The sequence below is a fragment of the Xenopus laevis genome, chromosome 4L, assembly GCF_017654675.1.
Source record: "Xenopus laevis strain J_2021 chromosome 4L, Xenopus_laevis_v10.1, whole genome shotgun sequence".
NCBI classification, from domain to species: Eukaryota; Metazoa; Chordata; class Amphibia; order Anura; family Pipidae; genus Xenopus; species Xenopus laevis.
Genome location: NC_054377.1, coordinates 4,184,503 through 4,206,829, shown reverse-complemented (window position 1 = coordinate 4,206,829; position 22,327 = coordinate 4,184,503). Strand labels below are relative to the sequence as shown.

The window sequence follows — 22,327 nt, the reverse complement described above, 5'->3', positions numbered from 1 at the left end:
TTGAATTGTTTTTTTTTTCTTCTTCAAAACATAAAAGATTTGCATTTTAACAGATCTTGTTAAACACGATAAGATTACACATATACATCTTACATCTCAATTGTATATAACAATAGAAAATAATACAAAAGAAAAAAAAAAACAATTTCCATGAGCTTTTATTATTTATTTATTATAACATTTGCTGGAGAAGGTCTCTCCCATTCATATTCCAGTCTCTTATTCAAATCAATGTATGGTTGCTAGGGGAATTGGGACCCTAGCAACCAGATGGCTGAAATTGCAAACTGGAGAGCTGCTGAATAAAAAGCTAAATAACTCAAAAACCACAAATAATAAAAAATGAAAACCAATTGCAAATTGTCTCAGAATATCCCTCTCTACATTATACTAAGAGTTAATTTAAAGGGGAACAACTCCATTTGATCTGAGGCTCATATATATAAATATATAAGGGGGAGGTGCCAATAATATCCCAGTGAGAAGGGAAGAGATTTCTGGCAGTTTCAGGTGAATATTGGGCCCTTTGAGCATTTCCAGGGGCCACAGAATTCAGACTCTCTCGCTTTCCCCGCCCCTGTGTAAGAATAGCGCTGCTCAGCCAATCAGGTGCGAGTATGCAGATGAGCTGCAGTTCGATGCTCCCAGGGGGCCTGGCGGCTGAGAGGTGAGCGCTGGTCCCTGAGTCTCCGGCTCCGCATTGTTCTTTCTCCGTCTCATGAGACTCGGGTGTTTCCGCGGCAGGTCAGTGTCGGGTGTTTCCGCGGCAGGTCAGTGTCGGGTGTTTCCGCTACAGGTCAGTGTCGGGAGTGTCCGGTGGGGAAAGCGAATTCTCCTTTCCTATAGGCTGAGCAATTATTATAATAACATTTCTATTAAAGCAATGGAATTCCAATGGGGCAGTGATATCATCTGGGCATCAGTAATGGGCACTGGATAATGTGGGAGTTAATTGCTGAAGGGAGGGGCACTGGGCACAAGGTATTGGGCAATCACAATGGGGTCCCCGACCCCCATCCCACCTGGAAAGGTTCAGAACTCCCAGTCCCTGCTTGGCACCGACCCACATTTCCTAGGGGGCTTCTTAAAGAAGGAGGAGTCTGTTTATGCCCCGCCCCTGCCCTGTGTTTTGTTGCAGGTTTGATCCTGGGCAGGACTGGCACCGACTCGGTGGATCTGCTCTGCCCACAACATGCCCACCTGCCTGATCCTCATTCTGCCCTTCATCCTGGGCACCGTGACCCCTTCTCCGACCAGGAGCCCCTCAGAGAGTGAAGAATCCCTGGAGCCCAGCGATGCCTCCCAGCTGGATCCTCTGTTCAGCTTTACAGATAAGGAGGAGAGTCTGAATGAGATGTTCAGGGAAGTTGAAGAGTTAATGGAGGACACTCAGTCCAAGCTGCAGAATGCAGTCAAAGAGGTGAGCAGAAATCTCTATATACAGCCCTATAGGAGCAACAGAAATACAGGGGGAGACAAGGGGGTGGGGGAGGTACAGTTTTACTCTGTCCCATTGCACTCAAACACCTCTCATTATGGGATTGACTGAAATGACTTCATAATCTTATAAGCAGCAGTCTCTTCCTATAGACAGTCACACGCTCTCCCTCTGAATGTTACAGAATGGAAAAACCCTCAATTAAAATTAAAAAACCTGGCATTAAAAAAAAAATGTTTTGGTTGTCAGGGACAAATAACGCGGTAGAAGATAAGAACAGGGGTTTCTTTTGTGCTCGACCAAAGCTTTTTTTTCTTTTTTAAGGCTTAACTTACCCTTTAATCAATGTGATCCTTGTATTTGCTGGAACAACATTTTTAGTTTGATGCAACAATGTATCACTGAAACAGGGAGCTGAGTGTGTAGTGCTCCCCAAATATAGTGTCGGACTTGTTTCTATGTCATTTGTCTGCCCTCGTTACCCTCAGATTTTAAAGGGTTGTTCACGTTTAAATTAACTGTCAGTCTGATATCGAGAGGGATATTCTGAGACAATTTCGAATTGGTTTTCATTTTTTATTATTTGTGTTTTTTGACTTAATTAGTCTTTTATTCAGCAGCTCTTCAGTTTGCAGTTTTAGCCAACTGGTTGCTAGGGTCCAAATTCCCCTAGCAACCATGCAATGATTTGAATAAGAGACTGGAATAAGAATAGGAGAGGCCTGAATAGAAAGATGAGTAATAAAAAGTAGCAATATCAATGTCTGTAGCCTTACAGAGTATTTGTTTTTTTTGATTTGATGGGGTCAGTGACAAGGCAAATAATTGAAAAACAATAAAAAAGGACAATTGAAAAGTGGCTTTACAACTTAAAGCCCCTTTAATTAAAGGGATCCACTAATCGCTTTATTATCTCCTTTTTTTGTAATTTATATTTAGGTTTAAGGGTAAGATAAGCATCATTTGATTCCTTAGACCATGGTTTTATTACTAGTCGTAAAGCAAGGCCGTGCTGCTGTTCCTGTGTGCCAGGAAGGAAGTAGAGACACTGGAGTACCAGGAAATAGATTCCCCCATTGAACAATAGCAAAGTGTGTACTTGTAAGTGTCTTTAACATATCAGAATCCCCAGGGTTGCACCTGATTGGCTGTAACCTGCCCAATAGGAGTCCCATGATTACAGCACTGCCGGCTGGATAGGCCTCTGACTGACTTAACAAGGAAAGTGAGAGATTTGAGGTTTATCTGTTATCAGTGAGACGTGTGAGTGTAGAGTCGCTCAGTAAGAGTGTTACAGAGCAGTACATTGTGTTACACTGTGTCTATTGCACAAACTCCTCATTGTGTTGCTTTTTCTCAGCGGGTGCAGCTGCTTTATCTTCCATAGGGGCGGCCAAGGGTCTCAATAGAAGGTTTGGGACTGGCACTGTGCCTTTAATTAACAACAGGGATTTATTAGACATTTTATAGCCAATTTTCTGCTCCTTTCATTAGTGCTGGCGAGGTCTGGGGCTTCTGTGCAATCTTTGTTTGGGTTTATTTCCCCTTTAATTAGTAAGAAGAGGCAACACAGGGGTTAATAAAAAAACGTCTCTTCTATGAATATGAAATTTTTCGCACCGAGTCGGATTTTTCCCGCATACCTTCCAAATTATTCACAACGCTGACCCCAGTTATTTTACATTTCTTATTTCCTGCCAGAAACTCTCAGCAACAACAAAAAAAAGACAGTTTTGTGCCAGATTTCTGAGAACGAGACAGACAGAAATAGAGAGAAAAATGTATAGAGAGAGAAATAGAGAGAGAGTGACAAATAGAGAGACACATAGAGATAGAGAGAATTATTTATATATATATATAGAGAGAGAGAGAGAGAGAGAGAGAGAGAGAAATATATATTGAGAGAGAAATAGAGAGAAAAATATAGTGAGTGACAAATAGAGAGACACAGAGAGAGAAATATTTAGAGAGAAACAGAGAAACAGAGAAAAATAGAGAGAGAGAGAGAGAGAGAGAGAGAGAGAGAGAGAGAGGCAAATAGAGACACATAGAGAGAGAGAGAGAGAGAGAGAGAGAGAGAGAGAGAAATAGAGAGAGATAGAATATACATAGAGAGAAATAGAGAGACAGACAGACAGAGATAAATAGAGAGACAGATAGAGAAAGAGAGAGAATTATATATATATATATATAGAGCGAGAGAGCGACAACAGTGACAAACAGAGACACAGAGAGAGAAATATTTAGAGAGAAATAGAGAAAGAGAGAAAAATAGAGAGACAAAGAGAGATAAATAGAGATAGAGATAAATATAGAGAGAGAAACAGAGAGAGAGAGAAACAGATAGAGAGACACATAGAGAGAGAGAAATAGAGATAGAGATAAATATAGAGAGAGAGAGAGAGAGAGAGAATGATAGACACACAGAGAGAGAGAGAGAGAAATAAAGAGAGAAATAGAGAGATAGAGATAAATATATATAGAGAGAAACAGAGAGAAAGATAGAGAGAGAGAGAGAGAGAGAGGGTGAGAGAATGATAGATAGACAGAGAGAGAGAGAGAAACAGAGAGAAATATAGAGAGAGAGAAATAGAATCTGAGCGAACTAGAGAGAAAGCTATATAAAGGGGAAGTAGGTGCTGTAGGAGGAATATTTCCGGGTGCTGGTGGGTCCCAGATAATAATGATGTTTTTTTGGTGCAGGAATTTGCTAGTGAATCAGTTTCCTCACCCCCTTCTCAGGCCGATTCCATGTTTGGGTCGGGAGGGAACACCCAGATGTATCAACATGAGCAAATAAACAGAATAAAGAGTTGCAGCTGGCCTCGATACGCCATGTTAAAGGGACACTATCACTTTATAGTTGACTGATGGAAATAATAAGAGGTGACCGAGCTGCTGTTTTCCCTTTGTCTTATTTTCTTTGGCTCTGACTCATTGTGCAGTTTCAGACTCGCTTAAGTCTCCATTGTTCTCCATGGTCCAAGCACAATCTTCCACCAAAACCCTCCTTCCTGGAGCTTTATAGAATCAGTGGGTGTGGTCTGATTTGTGTGGGGGAGTGGCTAATCAAATGGAGCACTTCTGCCTTTCAGCGCTGGGGTCCCAGGTTCAATTCCAGGCAGGGCTCTATCTGCAAGTAGTGTGGTTTCCTTACATACAGGCAAGTTCATTGGCTCCTGATATAACTGTGATGTGACGGGGCCCTTAGATTGCAAGCTCACTGGGGCAGGGACTGATGGGAATGATGTATAATGTCTGCAGAATAAATGATAAGAAATAACATCATTAGGGTTCGTTTCTGCGCATAGGGCTGCTTTATTATACATCATGTACAGGAGCCTCAGCAAAGTTTGTGCTTTGAATCCCACCTTTTCCCTGTGATCCGGCCCGGGGGGAGCAAGTGACTGAGCAGTTTAACAGCAGCCGCCCCAGGGGACCAATCAGATGAGAGCGCTGGGGCCACACACAGACGGGACCCAGACAAGGGCGATATTCATCTTTCCTTTAGCCCCTCCCCTTTCCTTCTGCTTCTGATTTGCTGCTCCTTCTTTATCCCACAAGTCAATATCATTAGTGGGGTCCTGTTTCCATGGTTACATTCACTGCCTGGGTCCAAATCACAGTCCAAGTGTAAAGGAACATTATCATTCCCAAATAAATTCACATTTCCTAAAAAAAAAAAAAAAAAACCTTCCCTGGAGGGTTTTTCCCCGTTTAACCCCTTAAGTGCCACACATTGTCACATGCCAGGGCTGTCGCCAGGTTCTTTTTTTTCTCTTATAAGTGCAGGTTGAGGCTCTCAAAGGGTTAATGCAGGGAGTTCAATAGATCAGACAATTTCCCCCCCAGTGCAAGAGGAAACATTTTGAGAATTCGGGAGAAATCACCCTAATGGCGTTTAATGAGAAGCCGCTGTGTCTATTTGGGGCATTTCAGATGGAGGCAGAGGAAGTCTTGGCTCACAGGTTACCAGTATGGGCCCAGTTACCTGCGAATTATCATAACGAGACCATCGCGGAGACGGAGATTGGAAACGAAACCATCAGCACCCAGAAGGAAATCATTAAGGTAAGAAATGTGCAAACTGAGAAGGGGCGTAGCATAGTCAGGAGATATAATTAGCATAGAGAATCCCCTGTACTAAGCACAATTCAGCAGGAACAACCCCCTAAGTTTGCTCATAGTCTGTACAGAGAGATCCCATAAAACTATGGCAGCATAGGTATTCCCTGTACTAAGCACAATTCAGCAGGAACAGCCCCTAAGTTTGCTCATAGTCTGTACAGAGAGATCCCATAAAACTATGGCAGCATAGGTATTCCCTGTACTAAGCACAATTCAGCAGGAACAGTCCCTAAGTTTGCTCATAGTCTGTACAGAGAGATCCCATAAAACTATGGCAGTATAGGTATTCCCTGTACTAAGCACAATTCAGCAGGAACAGTCCCTAAGTTTGCTCATAGTCTGTACAGAGAGATCCCATAAAACTATGGCAGCATAGGTATTCCCTGTACTAAGCACAATTCAGCAGGAACAGTCCCTAAGTTTGCTCATAGTCTGTACAGAGAGATCCCATAAAACTATGGCAGTATAGGTATTCCCTGTACTAAGCACAATTCAGCAGGAACAGTCCCTAAGTTTGCTCATAGTCTGTACAGAGAGATCCCATAAAACTATGGCAGCATAGGTATTCCCTGTACTAAGCACAATTCAGCAGGAACAGTCCCCTAAGTTTGCTCATAGTCTGTACAGAGAGATCCCTCAAGTGGGAAAAGAAAAGAAAGAGATCAGTTGTACTGAGGGTGATTTTGGGTGTTTTCATGTTTTTGTTATAGATTGATTTAAATGTTTTGTCTTTACAGAATACGGATAATCACACGAGTTCCACGTTGTACTCAGAGACTGTTATCACTTCTGTGAAGAGTAACAACAAGAAGCACCAAGTAAGTTTGTATCTTGTCTGCCTTTGTCTACAACTATTTACTGCTGCTTCTGGCTCCCTAATGTAAGGCTGTCCAGAATCATATCGCTCTCAAAAAAAACCCCTATCATATTAAATATCATTTATTTTCATACAGTACAATTTTCCTGCTTTATGGCAGCTGAGATTCTAGCTATCTGTATAACAGAACATTCTGTCCCAGTGGCTGCACAGATCCTATCTGATCCCCATTGTAAGCAGCAGTCCTGTCCTGCTTTATGGCAGCTGAGATTCTAGCTATCTGTATAACAGAACATTCTGTCCCATTGGCTGCACAGATCCTATCTGATCCCCATTGTAAGCAGCAGTCCTGTCCTGCTTTATGGCAGCTGAGATTCTAGCTATCTGTATAACAGAACATTCTGTCCCATTGGCTGCACAGATCCTATCTGATCCCCATTGTAAGCAACAGTCCTGTCCTGCTTTATGGCAGCTGAGATTCTAGCTGTCTGTATAACAGAACATTCTGTCCCAGTGGCTGCACAGATCCTATCTGATCCCCATTGTAAGCAGCAGTCCTGTCCTGCTTTATGGCAGCTGAGATTCTAGCTATCTGTATAACAGAACATTCTGTCCCAGTGGCTGTACAGATCCTATCTGATCCACATTGTAAGCAGCAGTCCTGTCCTGCTTTATGGCAGCTGAGATTCTAGCTATCTGTATAACAGAACATTCTGTCCCAGTGGCTGCACAGATCCTATCTGATCCCCATTGTAAGCAGCAGTCCTGTCCTGCTTTATGGCAGCTGAGATTCTATCTGTATAGCAGAGCATTCTGTCCCAGCTTCCCTCAAGCCTCCTGTCATTTGGGCTGTAATGTCTCTGTTTGGGTTGGTAACAAATGAATTTCACGTTTTCCTAATGACTAATGTGTCTGGTGCAGCCAGTATATTAACCCTTAGTGGGAAAGTCTGCTTTTGTGTGAGCTTGGTGCCAAAAAAGACACAGATTATTATCAACTTACTCGTTAATACTAATGAGACTTCTATGGAACTTCTATCTGTTGCTGCTGGAAACCCAGTATTTGTATATAATAAAAACAATATTCACCATATAATACACATTATGGGCACTTTCCCTGGCATAAGATCCTTCAGCCGCTGGGACTGGCAGTTGTGCCGAGATGTCGGGAGACAATGTGGCAGTTTGGGGGGTTTGTGACTCTGGTGACTCAGAAATCCTGCTCTACGTGTCTGAGTTTATTTAGGAGTCACAGATGTGGAAAAGATTAAGTGAAACGCTGGGCAGGAACAACTCGCAGTACCAGCCTGAGAACTGGATACTTTCCCCTGTTTCTGGGCGTTTAGACAGAAGATTGTAAGCTCTTGTGAGCAGGGTCCCATTTTTATTCCTGTAGCCCGTTTGTGTTTGTTATAAATTAATGTAAAGTGCTGCGTAACTTGCTATATCAATAAATCATAATGCTGATGACATATGGGTAGGAGTTGCCATATAGTTAACCTTACACAGTGCAGCATAAGAATAAAGAGACTCTCCGTCCCCCCCTTCCATAGTGTTCTAGCCGCACCCACTGCTTGAGTTACACACTGCCAGCCCCTCCCCCTTTAAGCTGCCATCAGTGTTCTAGCCCCACCCACTACTTGAGTCACAGACTCTGTCTCTCACTCTGTTCTAGCCCCACCCACTACTTGAGTCACAGACTCTGTCTCTCACTCTGTTCTAGCCCCACCCACTACTTGAGTAACAGACACCTGGCCCCTCCCATTATACGCTGTCATCTGTGCTAATAAAATCTTGAATGGCAGTTGCATCTTGAATAACTGCAGAAAATTGTAATTCCCTGACCCACAGAGCTTACGGTCATGGAGATACAGGGAGTTGCTAACGGTTTATTGCCGGGAACTCGCTAAGCCAATATAGTTCTGCTGGAAATGATCTGGCGGATTTATTAGGGTGATTTGATTTGTCCAGTGACGCAACTGCCAGATAAGCAAGTTCAGAGCAGGATAAGTGACAGATGGAAAGAAGGTGCGGGAGGGATTTAAAGGGATACTGGGAGATTTGCTGAGGCCTCTTTTCACCCTTTTATTACTAATTCCTAATGAAGTAAGAAATAAAGATCCCCTTCTTTCCTTGTTTGCTGAGGTTTACAGATAAGGAGGAGGTTACTTCTCCCCAAAATTGTTCTGGATCCCCAAGGAAGGTGGGAGATGTAGTCGCAACAACACCTGGGATACAATTTAGTTATTTAGATTCTGTATTTCTCTGTATAAATCTACTGCTCTATGTGGCCCTAGGAAGTGGGGGTCCCTACAAGAACCTCCATAAAGACAGTCCCTCGCAGATCATAATCCTCACGTCTGAGCTCTTTATCCCTGAGCAGATGCTTTGCATTAAATACGTTTCTCCTTCTCCGAATTCCACGTTGTGCCGGGAGATTTCCTTGTTTGAACTGGCAGAGATTTCTTTCCTCTGTAACTAAAGATCCCGTGTCTCCTGCCTCCCTCCCAGTCCTCCCAGTCTCTGCCAGTAGCTTCTCCTTCTCTTCCCATCGGAACAAACTAAAGTATCATTTTACATCGGTTTCACGGAGCAGTTTGGGGTGAAGCAGTGGTGGGACCAGGTATTAATGCTCCCAGTCTGGTGGATCATGTATTTAACCTGAAATAACCTTGTTTGTAGTGTTACAGATATATAGAAACATTGGGGGTCACCCTGCTATAGTTCCAGGGGTACCCAGGGTACAAATAAGCACTCACCCCAAATCTCCCCCTAACTGACCTTCAGACTGAGCCCCCTTAGCTCATAACAAGGTTACAGATATATAGAAACATTGGGGTAACAGTCACCCTGCTATAGTTCCAGGGGTACCCAGGGTACAAATAAGCACTCACCCCAAATCTCCCCCTAACTGACCTTCAGACTGGGCCCCCTTAGCTCATAACAAGGTTACAGATATATAGAAACATTGGGGTGTCACCCTGCTATAGTTCCAGGGGTACCCAAGGTACAAATAAACACTCACCCCAAATCTCCCCCTAACTGACCTTCAGACTGGGCCCCCTTAGCTCATAACAAGGTTACAGATATATAGAAACATTGGGGGTCACCCTGCTATAGTTCCAGGGGTACCCAGGGCACAAATAAACACTCACCCCAAATCTCCCCCTAACTGGCCTTCAGACTGGGTCCCCTTAGCTCATAACAAGATTACAGATATATAGAAACATTGGGGTGTCACCCTGCTATAGTTCCAGGGGTACCCAGGGCACAAATAAACACTCACCCCAAATCTCCCCCTAACTGACCTTCAGACTGGGCCCCCTTAGCTCATAACAAGGTTACAGATATATAGAAACATTGGGGGTCACCCTGCTATAGTTCCAGGGGTACCCAGGGTACAAACAAACACTCACCCCAAATCTCCCCCTAACTGACCTTCAGACTGGGCCCCCTTAGCTCATAACAAGGTTACAGATATATAGAAACATTGGGGGTCACCCTGCTATAGTTCCAGGGGTACCCAGGGCACAAATAAACACTCACCCCAAATGTCTAATGCTGCAATGTCCCTAATTAAGACAAAGGGAGGAGAATATTCTGTTATTAAAGTGGAATTCAGTACAATATGTATCGGCCGCCTATAAACCAAAACAATAATAAGTAATTGTGTTTATTTTATAGATAATTAGTATTTCTGGAATGGCTGTTTCCATGGATACCCCATTGGCTTTCCCTAGCCAGCAATTAGTGGGTTCACTTCAGGGACTGGGAAACTTGTTCCATAAACTTCAGTCTGAGATCAAACCTCAGGCCTCCGTTTTTGCTCCTTAGTAAATGAGCCCTATAGGGTGGGGGGGGAGGCGGGAGCTGCCATGGATATTGTCAGCCCTATAATAACATTAATATCTTGTTTGGCAGGAGTGCATTGTGGACGAGGACTGTAAAACTGGGAATTACTGTAATTTTGGAGATGCCGAATACAGATGCCTCACATGCAAAGTGATGGAGCCGGTAAGGCTTTGCTGAGGGGGGTGGGGTAGTTGGCTGGGACTTTATAGGGGAGAGAAAAAAAAAAAGAAAAAGAAGACACTGAGGGGTATTTAGTATTTTATATCCTAAAATAATCCTTTGCTGAGCATTTTGGCAGTTTACATTTAATTTCCTCTTGTTTTCATGATTGCCGCAGTTTTACACTGCCATTATCATGCTTTTCCACAGCTCCTATGATATGCAGATGTTAAAGCTACAGCCATGTGGCCTGCACGGGTCGTTTAACCCCTTAGCATCCACGAGCTGCTGTAGAAAAAGGATGAGCTAATAGAAAAATGAAAAAGAGTAGACAATGCAGGCAAATGTGTTCAGAAGAGCATTCTGGGCAATGGTACTGTACATACCTTTTGTTTAGTTCCCCTTTAAATGAAGATTCTTTAGAGTAGGAAGGAGCTTGCCTTGTTGCCCTTTAATCAGCTCTCGCTGTGTAATGTTTATTAATGCTGTAGAAAAGCATCAATGAGCTTTGATTGTTGTCCCCTACTTGCACCATTGTGCATCTGATTTGGGGTGGTAACTAGGGATGCACCGAATCCACTATTTTGGATTCGGCCGAACCCCCGAATCCTTCACAAAGGATTCGGCCGAATCCTGCGGAAAAAGGCTGAATCCTGAACCGAATCCTGGATTCTGCGCATCCCTAGTGGTAACACAATAGGAGGGTTATGGGAAGCTTAAAGCCTGGCAGCTCAACACAAGAGCTTAGCGAAGGCAACAGAGGAGTCACCGACCTCCTCATAGAAACCATAGGTAACGAAGTAAAGGGAAAACAATTCTACAGTTACCATTAATATAATGAACGTGAAACAGCAGCGCCACCTGCTGTTCATTCAGGCTACAGTTGGCAGAAAAACAAAGTCAGTGAGCAGAGGAAAGGTCTCCGCAAATAAAAGCCCCCGGGGCCTTGTGAATGGGATGCTCCAATGTCATTTTATTTTCTCTCTCTTTAGTGCACAAGGGACGGGGAGTGCTGCGAGGGTCTCTGTGTTTGGGGTCAGTGCTCCAACGTTATGAAAGGAGACGGGGGAACCATCTGCGAGAGCCAAGAGGATTGTAACCCCGGATTCTGCTGCTCAGTTCACTCAAGTAATGTACCCCGTTATATCCTTCCGCTTCCAGGATTTTCCACTGTAAAGCCTATCTAACAAGCTGTGCACACTCACTTTCTATCTCTCCATGGCGTCTAAGGGAAGGGCTCACATACTGCCGGCAAAGCTAAGAGAAGCCTTTAAACTGTTTTGTACCCAAACCCCCTGCAGATCTCCTGTTCCCTGTTTGCACCCCTCTGCCATTGAAAGGGGAACCCTGTTTCGACCCGTCCAACAAATTCCTAGACATACTGAACTGGGACGTGCAACCTGCTGGAGTTCTGGGCTGGTGCCCCTGCTCCCCCGGACTAGAGTGTCAGCCTCAGAGGTAACGAGACATTCTATCCATTTTACCTGGTGAGATTGGCATTGGCCCAGTTTTAGAACTGTCCCAGTGGATTTGCCCCATAATATTTTTGTCTTCTATCTCCAGTCAAACCTCAGTATCAGTGTGCGAAGAACCTTCACCAGCTGAAGGCAAAAGATCTGATTCGGGGTTGCCGGAGGGGATCCCTCCATTCGTAGGCATCATGCCCCAGGAAGGGCAGTACTATGAAGATGGAACACGATTATCAGATGGACAGAATGGCAGCCCTTCAGAGGAGAGGTACTAAAATAATCCAAGATTAGTGGTTTGCCTTTCTAGAGGATAAAGAACATGATGTCTGAGCTGTTAGACCCTCCTCAGGAAGCTCTGATTATTGGTTGCTTTATTGGATTAATTACAACCAATCCTCATCTCAACAGACTCAATATGTTCTGCTGATACCTCTTCTTGGCAGGTAAAGCACCCGCAGCCTCCTCTTGCTTGGCCCATGAGCCCACACAAAAACATGACCATGCAGGTGGATTGGGTGAAGGACTCAAGCTGGTTATCCCCTCCCTAAGGCCTCCCAGAGCAGTGACTAGGGGGCTTATCCTGAAGTTAGAAATAGTTGAGAGTTGGTGCAATGTTTTCATGCATTAATAACATGCTAGGAGTTTTGGGAAGAGTTTGAACCAAATGTTGGACCTCAAAAATGGGCTTCTTGACCTGAAAGCCCTGATATGCTTTTTTATAAGAAGTCATCCATGTTGCACTTGTGTTTTCAATAGCAACCAGTCCCTTCCAATGCGGCCTCAACACTAAGGGGTCATCAGAAGCCTCAAGGCAATATATCATTGCATACAGAGAAAGGTTATTACATATTTTCCTCCATGGATGAGTAAAGGAGGAATGTTACTTTGAGGCATTGAGTTTAGGGCCACTAGATGGAAGTTAGACTTGTAGTCAGTGGGCAGTGCCTCAGCTGAAGGTAAGTGCTGCCTTCAAGGTTGTTCTTAGATGGGACAGGCTCTTTGATATCTGCAAACCTTCAGTTGTTACGGAGCTAAAATTCCCACCACTGCCTGAAAGCCACAAGCTACCCTATAAAAGGTTCCACACTGGCTCATATACCAAAAACCCAACTGACATCTGGCTGGAGATTGGCCACAAATCATACAGATTTGAAAATCCCCATTGGGTGAGGACTGCAAGAGGTCACTGATGTGGTCCTCTCCTAACAGGTCAGCATAGGTCTCTGTTATGGTTCAGTTGTTGGCCCAAGAGACCTTGTCATTTGTTATATTCAGCAAATGAGCAGATCTTGGTTGTTTATGGTTGGACTCTTTCCTCAGCTTTACATTTAGGCTTTGACAAATCTAATGTGGTTCCCGTTTTTCTTTGTCGCAGCTTGGAGTCGCTCTATGGAGATCAGTCACTGGCCGAAGCCAAGAGAGTCGATGTGGACCTCCCTGAAGAAATCCTGCCATTTGTTGGCATCATGGAAGATCGTGCCTATGAGGACAGTAACATAATGGCAACTCCGGACGGAGCAGATGCGGGTCCATTAGAAAAAACGGACGGGGCAGATCCTGGGTTGGTGGTGGAACATCCATTGGATGATTATAAATAAGAACTAACTCTTATTCAGACTCCTAATGACCTCCTCTGCAGCCAATTTGACCTCTATCTCACTAGTACGGTTGCCTTATGCCTGGGTAGCGGGTGGGTAAGGGCCTATGTATTGTGGTTGGCGGATAATCATCCACAATACGAGAGTAACCAATCGTTGAAGATCCAATGATTGTCTAGTCATCTCTGTTCGGACACTCACTGCTCAATGATTGGGCAATAGGTTGATCTTGATGGACAGTTTTCCTTTTCAACCCATATCAACTATAGAACGAGGTTGAAATGAATAAATGGTTTGCTTGTCCCCATGTTAAACAACACGATTTAATCCAATGCCCCCCTAACATCTACCAGGACAACGTAGCCCACTGCAACCTTCAGTCTTCAGCATCTCGTTTTCTACATTGCACTAAATGGTTCATGGCTGACCAGTTGCTCTAGGTCCCTCCTCTCATACAGTTTATCCCCTTTCACCTACAGGGTCAGAAACTGGTTTAGGCATCAGGATGTTCCTTCAGGATTAGATTCAGAAGACTACCCCGAGGCCTGAAATCTTGGCCTAAGGTCTATCAAACATCTTGGAATGGGGGAATGTCTTCCTTTAATAATAATGCCTAGTTTATTCCAGGTATTGAACATTCCTTCACTGCCACTTACAGTTCCACAAAGGAGCTGCCATATGGCTTGCCTCAACATGCTTTAGCGACCACTAGGTGGAGACTAGATCACATGGCTATGTAGAGGCCAGCAATATGGTAGGAACTTGCATATAAATGTGCATATACTTTGATATAGCTGCCCAAGTTTGGCTCCCGTTGTAGCAACTGCCCTGTATAGGGGCTATATAATGACGCTGCCATTGGCCAGTAGGGGGGAGACTCAAGCGGTCTCACTCGGAGATCCTTAAAGGGGTACTGTCATGGGAAAACATTTTTTTCCCCAAAACGCATCAGTTAATTGTGCTGCTTCAGCAGAGAACTGCACTGAAATCCATTTTTCAAAAAGTGCAAACAGATTTTTTTATATTCAATTTTGAAATCTGTCATGGGGCTAGACATAGTGTCAATTTCCCAGCTGCCCCCAGTCATGTGACTTGTGCTCTGATAAACTTCAGTCACTCTTTACTGCAAGTTGGAGTGATATCACCCCCCCAGCAGCCTAACAACAGAACAATGGGAAGGTAACCAGATAGCAGCTCCCTGACACAAGATAACAGCTGCCTGGTAGATCTAAGAACAACACTCAATAGTAAAATCCAGGTCCCACTGAGACACATTCAGTTACATTGAGTAGGAGAAACAACAGCCTGCCAGAAAGCAGTTCCATTCTAAAGTGCAGGCGCAAGTCACATGACCGGGGGCAGCTGGGAAACTAACAATATGTCTAGCCCCATGTCAGATTTCAAAATTGAATATAAAAAAAAATCTGTTTGCTCTTTTGAGAAATGGATTTCAGTGCAGAATTCTGCTGGAGCAGCACTATTAACTAATGCGTTTTGGAAAAAACATGTTTTTCCATGACAGTATCCCTTTAAAGCAAAAGGTGTCGCATCCAATGGGAAAAGAGCAAAAGGTATCGCATCCAATGGGAAAAGAGCAAAAGGTATCGCATCCAATGGGAAAAGAGCAAAAGGTATCGCCATCCAATGGGAAAAGAGCAAAGGTATCACATCCAATGGGAAAAGATTTTGAGTGACTCCCCAGTTGCATGGGGGTAACATCACTGCTGATAGAACAATATATTTTTGTACTTGTGCAAGCAGAATGGCAGCTTCCACATTCAGCTAGGGGGAGGGGTGCTTCTGATTTATATGCTGTTATGGGTTTCTGCTGATCCGCTCTGGTTCCAGAACCATATGTTGTATTGTTTCCTAACGTTCTCTCTGTTGGACACGTGCAATAAAAAACTGCAAACGTCAATTTAAGGTCTTTTTTTTCTCTGTTGCTTCCGGAGTAGTTTGTACCAATGGCTGGAAAACTGGATAGGAATTTTACTGTACGAGCCCAGAGGTTCAGCAGCCCAAGAACAGGAATGACCCAGGTCTACAGGGTTGTCTCCATCTTGGATCTCGTTAGGCATCTTGGGTGAGTCGGTGGCCCTGCACATGCTCAGTTGCTGCTGTTGGGAAGCTGAGCTTAGGGAGCGTCAGAAATCATCAAACCTTTGGTAGAAAGGAAGAAGCCGCTTATGAATGAATTCTGACGCAGCCGGCCCAACCAATCATCAGAGAGAGACACATCATAAACGTTTCTATTTTTTATTGGCATGTTCAGTGTTGTAAACAGCATCCGGCATGGAAAAAAAAATTTGTATCAAACCCATGGACTGATTTCTTATAAATTAGACAGAAATTTCATCTGTTAATGCTTGAAATGTCGAGACGCCCTTAAAAAAATAAATAAAAGGAGGGTGTGTGCGATGTCACGGGATGTCTATGATATATATATATGCAGGTGGGCAACCCGCTATTGCTACGGCATTTAAAGGATAAGTAAACCTTTAAAATAATTGAATGTAAAATTGATGAGGGGCGATTCTTAGAAATTTTCCAACGTACATTCATTATTTATTTTTTTAATTCCAAGATATTAAGGGATACATGTGCTGTTAATAGGAATGAATTTTGTTACAACAGCGCCACCTGCTGGTCAGTTTCCCACCAGTCTGACCAGCAAGTAGTCAAGGAAGTTGTCAGGAGAAAGAAAGAGGCTGATGTTCTTCTGCTTAGGAATAAAATTAAAAACCTTTCTCATATCTTTCCTAAGCAGAAGAACATCAGCCTCTTTCTTTCTCCTGACAACTTCCTTGACTACTTGGTGGTCAGACTGGTGGGAAACTGACCAGCAGGTGGCGCTGTTGTAACAAAATTCATTCATATTAACAGCACATGTATCCCTTAATATCTTGGAATGAAAACAAAATAATGTAAATGACAATAGTGCTTAGAATAGCCCCCTCATCATGTATTTTAAAGGTTTACTTATCCTTTAAAACAAAAAACTGCTTTTGATTTAAGACGTCTCGCCTACCAGGAAGCAGTGTAAAGCGTGAATGGAGTGAGGGGGAAACAAACGTAAAATAATTATAACAATATATACAAAAAAAAAATAAAATCAGTAACCGAGCGAATATATAGATCTCTGTTGTACCAGGCGAAAAAAACACGGGCTCTTCCATATGGCAGAACGAGGCGGCAGTTGCGTATTAAATAGGCAGCTACGTATTCCCACGGGCACAGTGTTGGATAGGTGATAGAATTAGGGGCCGAGCTGCGTTTCTATTGGACAGTAGCAGGGGTGTCTCTAGACTCTGATCGGATTCGGGGGGTTCCACTCAGCAGCGTGGACACGGGGTACCAGAACCTGTATAGAGAGGGAAGATCTAATTGGTTCAGCAGCTGCTTATATTAATGCCTACGTCCGTCCGCCGTTTATTTATATTAGAATCTCTACAAGTCCAATGAGGTATTGTGTGTATCAAAAACATTAAAAACGGTCTGACCTTTACATGGGGGCCCCCGGAATACCGAGGGGCCCCAGGTGCGCGCAGAGACTTTCCAACTCACCCCCTCTCGCATTTCTTACGTTTATATATATATATATATTTATATATTTTTTTTTATTTGCATTTGCACATCCCTTTTCACTTTACAGCTTTATCGACCATAGTGCAGAGAAAAATAACGTTTCCCCAAGACCTCGGCGTAGCCAGAAGGCTGCTGGTTGGCTGACAGTCCACCAATCAGTGCTGGTGTGGTGGCGTCACGCGTATGGAGCGTCCGACAAATGTGGGGGTAACTGACCAGTTTTGAAAATAGAAGAGTAATAAAAATAACCCCCATCAAGTTCAGGTGCGGGCTGGGGGGCCGCCGTCAGTCTTGCGCCGAGTCTTTATTGGTCGGCCCGTCTAGGTATATTTTTAGTGCTTTTTCCTTTCGGGGGGAGTAGGTGACGCGGTGTCCGGTCTTTTGCAGGCGGCTGCTTTCCTTCTTCACCAGTTCGTTTCTCTGCTCGTCCGTCAGTTCCATCACTTCTTCGGTTTTATCCCTGAAATGAAAAGCGGCTTTTAGCAGTAAGAACCAATGGAAAGGCTCTTAAAGGGGAACTAAAGCCAAACTAAAGAAGTAGCTATAAATGTTGTACATGATGTTTTGTTCTTCTGTACCAGCCCACGGCAACCACAGCCCTTTAGCAATAAAGATCTGTGTCTCCAAAGATGCCCCAGTAGCTCCCCATCTTCTTTTCTGCTGATTCACTGCACATGCTCTGTGCTGCTGTCACTTACTGAGCTTAGGGAGCCACTCACAATATACAGTACACATAGAATAGAAATGTCACAATATAAGGCTGATTAGTAATTAATACACATAATTACTACATGGCAGCACAGAAACCAGTGCAATTAGCATCAGAATTGAATAATCAGCAAACCTGTAGCATCAGCTTATATTACAGCCAGGGAAGCTCATTTTCTGCTGGATAATTAGTGACGAGCCCTAAGCTTAGCTTCTCAACAGCCAATCAGAGCCCACTGAGCATGTGAGTGTCACAGACACTTTCCAAGATGGTGACCCCCTGTGACAAGTTTGAAGTCCTGGATCATTGCTGCTATTGACAAGCTCAAACTTTAGCCTCGTGCAATAAGTTCACTATATAAAATAGGACATTTTTAACCATATTAATTTTTAGGGTTTAGTTTTCCTTTAAACCCACAGATTGGACAGAGAAAGAATAATGAATTGGCCCTTATATCAGCGATATCTGAAGTCAACGTACCGGTAAAATATGACGGCTCCATCGTCTGAAATGTACAGCGGCCAAGCATTCAGCGTCGACACTTTAGGATTCCAGTCCAAATCCTGATGGATCTCCAAAACGGAAATGTCACAGGGGAACGTGCCTCGACCCTGCAGAGTTTAAGATTGTGCTTTAACGGGGTTATTCACCTTTAAATTCTGACACAATTTGCAATTGGTTTTCGTTTTTCGAGTTTATTTTATTCAGCAGCTCTCCAGTTTGGAATTTCAGCCGTCTGGTTGCTAGGGTCCAAATTCCCCTAACAACCATGCATTGATTTGAATAAGAGACTGGAATATGAATAGGAGAGGCCTGAATAGAAAGATGAGGAATAAAAAGTAGCAATAACAATACATGTGTAGCCTTACGGAGCATTTGTTTTTCAGATGGGGTCAGTGACCCCCATTTGAAAGCTGGAAAGAGTCAGAAGAAGAAGGCAAATAATTCAGAAACTGTAAAAAAAAAGTTGCTTAGAATTAGCCATTCTAACTGAAAGATGAACCACCCCTTTAAGTCACAAGGAATTCTGGGAAAAGGCCCAGGATCACTTTGAGTTTCTATTTCCAGCCAGCGGGTGAGCGTCAGCCTCTAGGGTATTGTACAAAAATCCTATTATTCATTAGGGGGACTCACCTTAGCAAATTCTAAGTTCTCCAAGGGTATAGCACTTATCTCACAAATCTGCGGGGAGAAATCACACAGAGGAAAGGATTATTATAATTAATAATTATGGGTTCATAATGCTGTTTTTGCCGACTCAATAATTAACCGAATAAATTTTCGCTTTCTGTTCTGTTTTTAGAAAGGCTGAATAAAGAGAACAGAACAGAAACAGCACCACCTAGTGGTCAAACACAATACAGCTTTATTTTCTATATATTTAATTTCTTTAAAGGATAAGTAAACCTTTAATATAAGTGACTGTGAAATTGATGAGTGTCAGACTGGGGGGCCCGGGGCCCACCGGGACTGCTGTCCAGGGCCCCCCGCCCCCTTGCAACGGCGCACGTGCCGTGTGCTCCCTTCCTTGCGGTCCACGCTGGCGCGCATGAGCAGACGGCGTGGCGCTCCGGCTTTTTTTCTTTTGTTTGAATACCACGATTGGGGGTCTGGCCCATCAGGGGCCCATGACGGGTCGGGGCCTATAGGGTTTTTTCCCGGTTTCCAGCCGGGCCAGTCCGACCCTGGGCTATTCTAAAAACTTTTGCAATGTACATTCATTATTTATTTATTTTTAATTCCAAGATATTAAGGGATACATGTACTGTTAATATGAATGAATTTTGTTACAACAGCGCCACCTGCTGGTCAGTTTCCCACCAGTCTGACCAGCAAGTAGTCAAGGAAGTTGTCAGGAGAAAGAAAGAGGCTGATGTTCTTCTGCTTAGGAAAGATGTGAGAAAGGTTTATAATTTTATTCCTAAGCAGAAGAACATCAGCCTCTTTCTTTCTCCTGACAACTTCCTTGACTACTTGCTGGTCAGACTGGTGGGAAACTGACCAGCAGGTGGCGCTGTTGTAACAAAATTCATTCATATTCACAGTACATGTATCCCTTAATATCTTGGAATTTAAAACAAAATAAATAATGAATGAACATTGCAAAAGTGCTTAGAATAGCCCCCTCGTCAATTTCAGAGTCACTTATTTTAAAGGTTTACTTATCCTTTAATAAAAATAATGGAAGAAATGTATCCAGCGAGATCATGGGCAAATTATAGTTCAAGGTTTTACTTCCTCCTCTCGGTAGTTTCAGCTCGTCTCATTAGGAACTCACCTTGTCTCTTAACTCCTCCACGCTGTTACTTTCCAGCACAACCTCCTTAAAGGGGTCCAGCTTTAACTCCGACGGCCTCCACCTCTTTGTAAACAAGGAGAGCTGCGACATGGACTTCATTTTCTCAGTTTCTAAATAAAGGGGAACAGAATGAGAAAAGACCAGTTTTCGCCGAGCAGAACAAATTGCAGGAGCAAGACTTCAAACGGGCTTAATAAAGTTCTTAAAGGGACAGTATACCCCCTTTTTCTTCATGAGTGCAATGAATAGGGCTCATGCGGAACATTCTTTGGTATTTGATACTGTATTTATTGCTCTAAACAGGACAAAGACTAAAACCGAAAGTAAAGTTACATTCTACTCCCTCTTCATACAAGCACAAACAGCCGTCTGAAACACACTGTATAATGAGATGGCTCCTTATCTGAAAGCCTAATAGGCTGTAGTTGGGGAAAGTATCATTTGTTTATACAGAGGTCTTCAGTAGACCACAAAATAGACTGAAATCTCAAAAAAGACGGACAACAAAGTGTGTTCAGCAGATGCTTTGTTCATTGTTCTAATGTTGGGGAACAAAAAATTGATATATAGGTTATTTGTTATGCACAGAACCTCTTTTTAGATACACCCTGAAGACTTGAGTTGGGGGTACTGTATAATGTTAAACACTACAGTAACCCATCGTTTCCATGAGGTCCAGCACAACTCATTTACATACAGAAGGAGGCAGCACAACTGCACATTATGGGTAAATAGGAATGCCATTTCTGGGGATGTTTGGGAGTCAAGGTTTAAGCAGATGATGGTGGTGGTCTCCTTGTCCTGGTGGGGATGGTGGGCAAAAGCCCCCTTTGCTCATTTATTAAAATGACCCTATGACCCCAAACACACTCACATTTCAATCAGAAAACTCAAACAGTGCAATGGGCTCCTTTAAGGGTTTATCGGGTAGTGAAACTGTCAGCTCACGGGCAGCAATAAATCTATGCTAACAAACCTGCTTGGGATCATGATGCCGGGGCAACGACTGGGCAGAAATGTAGGATAATAGTTAGGGATGCACTGAATCCACTACTTGGGATTTGGCCGAATCCTTGGTGAAAGATTCGGCCGAATACTGCACCGAATTTGCACATGCAAATTAGGGGCAGGAAAGGAAAAAATTCTTTTATAACAAAAAGTCACATGATTTCCCTACAATTGCAAGTTAGGATTCGGTTCGGCCAGGCAGAAGGATTTGGCCGAATCCAAATTCTGCTGAAAAAGGCCGAATCCCGAACTGAATCCTGGATTCGGTGCATCCCTAATAATAGTGGATAATAAATTGGCAGTTGCAAGCAGGATTCGTCTGCACTAATTGGCATAAAATTCTTACCGTCCAGCGCTTCTAACAAAACCTCCCAGCAGCTCGAAATACTTTCATTCTCGTAAACATGGGAATCCAGAAATACTGTCCCTGGGTTCTTCCACGTTTTCTTTCGCAGCCGGAACCTGTAGGAGACATACGAGTATGAGATGCTCCAAAACTAATCTTACAGAGTCAGACGGGGGTATTATAAGGCACCTCTGTATTCATGTAGATAAAGTAATGATCAGAGTGCAGGAAGGGTGGGAAGGAGGTCTAGCAAACATTGGGGCAACATGAAGCGGATGTGGTACAAAGAGTGGGGTTCAGTAGGTGTAGCAGGGTGATATTTGTGACACTTGTTAACCCCCAGACCTTGAAGGACAATTTCCAGTATATACAGTTAAAGTAGAACAAAAGGCAAAAAAGTTAGGAACCCCTAAGTAACTGTATCTACTTACCAGGGCCACTGCTCCTATCACTGCACCGGCCCGGGGTTATACCAGTGAGCACCACGGGGTGATCCACTTCAGTCTTCTTCTTTCTTTAAAATTCCCGCGGCAGACGCATGCGAAGTTGAACGAAAGAGCCGACTTTTTAGTTAAACTTCAGCTTTTCGTTATACTGTGCACGCGCAGATGCGTGAAGAAGGCGAAAGACGGAAGAAGATCGCTCCGGGGTGCTCACTGGAATAATCTGGGTCGGTGCAGTTTTCTGCTGATAGGACCAACGGCCCGAGGTTTCAGGTAAGTCAATACATCACTTGGGGCTGTTTAAGTTTTGGCACCCCCAAGTATAACATGCCTTTCCATCTCCTTTAAAGGAACAGTTCAGTGTAAAAATAAAAATTGGGTAAATAGATAGACTGTGCAAAATAAAAAATGTATCTAATATAGTTAGTTAGGCAAAAATGTAATGTATAAAGGCTGGAGTGAGTGGATGTGTAACAT

At 43.5% G+C, this 22,327-nt stretch overlaps 2 protein-coding genes across 7 annotated transcripts in view; one reads left to right on the top strand and one right to left on the bottom strand.

The window, feature by feature from the left end:
• Positions 1-645: 645 nt before the first annotated feature.
• LOC108713736 (dickkopf-related protein 3) lies at positions 646-14,436 on the top strand. 3 transcript variants are annotated; one of them, XM_018257281.2, is made up of 9 exons: positions 646-770; positions 1,139-1,420; positions 5,378-5,509; positions 6,304-6,384; positions 10,304-10,396; positions 11,386-11,521; positions 11,695-11,851; positions 11,957-12,130; positions 13,238-14,436. In XM_018257281.2, the coding sequence occupies exons 2-9, from the start codon at positions 1,193-1,195 to the stop codon at positions 13,458-13,460; spliced, it is 1,224 nt and encodes a 407-aa protein (XP_018112770.1). In that variant the 5' UTR covers positions 646-770; positions 1,139-1,192; the 3' UTR covers positions 13,461-14,436. The 3 variants fall into 3 exon arrangements, with proteins under 3 accessions (XP_018112770.1, XP_041445658.1, XP_018112769.1); XM_041589724.1 differs by having other exon boundaries at positions 648-744; XM_018257280.2 differs by having other exon boundaries at positions 666-796.
• Positions 14,437-15,708: 1,272 nt separating this feature from the next.
• The window catches only part of usp47.L (ubiquitin specific peptidase 47 L homeolog), a 45,357-nt gene continuing 38,738 nt past the window's right edge, over positions 15,709-22,327 (bottom strand). For 3 of the 4 annotated variants that reach the window (XM_041589380.1, XM_041589381.1, XM_041589382.1), the window contains 5 exons: positions 21,408-21,523; positions 20,033-20,163; positions 18,889-18,936; positions 18,235-18,365; positions 17,059-17,505 (listed from right to left, as the gene is read on the bottom strand). In XM_041589380.1, the coding sequence (XP_041445314.1) occupies positions 17,331-17,505; positions 18,235-18,365; positions 18,889-18,936; positions 20,033-20,163; positions 21,408-21,523 (601 nt within the window). In that variant the 3' untranslated portion in view covers positions 17,059-17,330. 4 annotated transcript variants of the gene reach the window in all.

Bases quoted from the DNA above. Each gene is read 5' to 3' on its own strand.
- LOC108713736 (XM_018257281.2), top strand. From the start codon at position 1,193: ATGCCCACCTGCCTGATCCTCATTCTGCCCTTCATCCTGGGCACCGTG. The intron at 6,385-10,303 runs GTAAGTTTGTAT...CTTGTTTGGCAG, and splicing joins GTAACAACAAGAAGCACCAA to GAGTGCATTGTGGACGAGGA. The intron at 12,131-13,237 runs GTACTAAAATAA...TCTTTGTCGCAG, and splicing joins GGCAGCCCTTCAGAGGAGAG to CTTGGAGTCGCTCTATGGAG.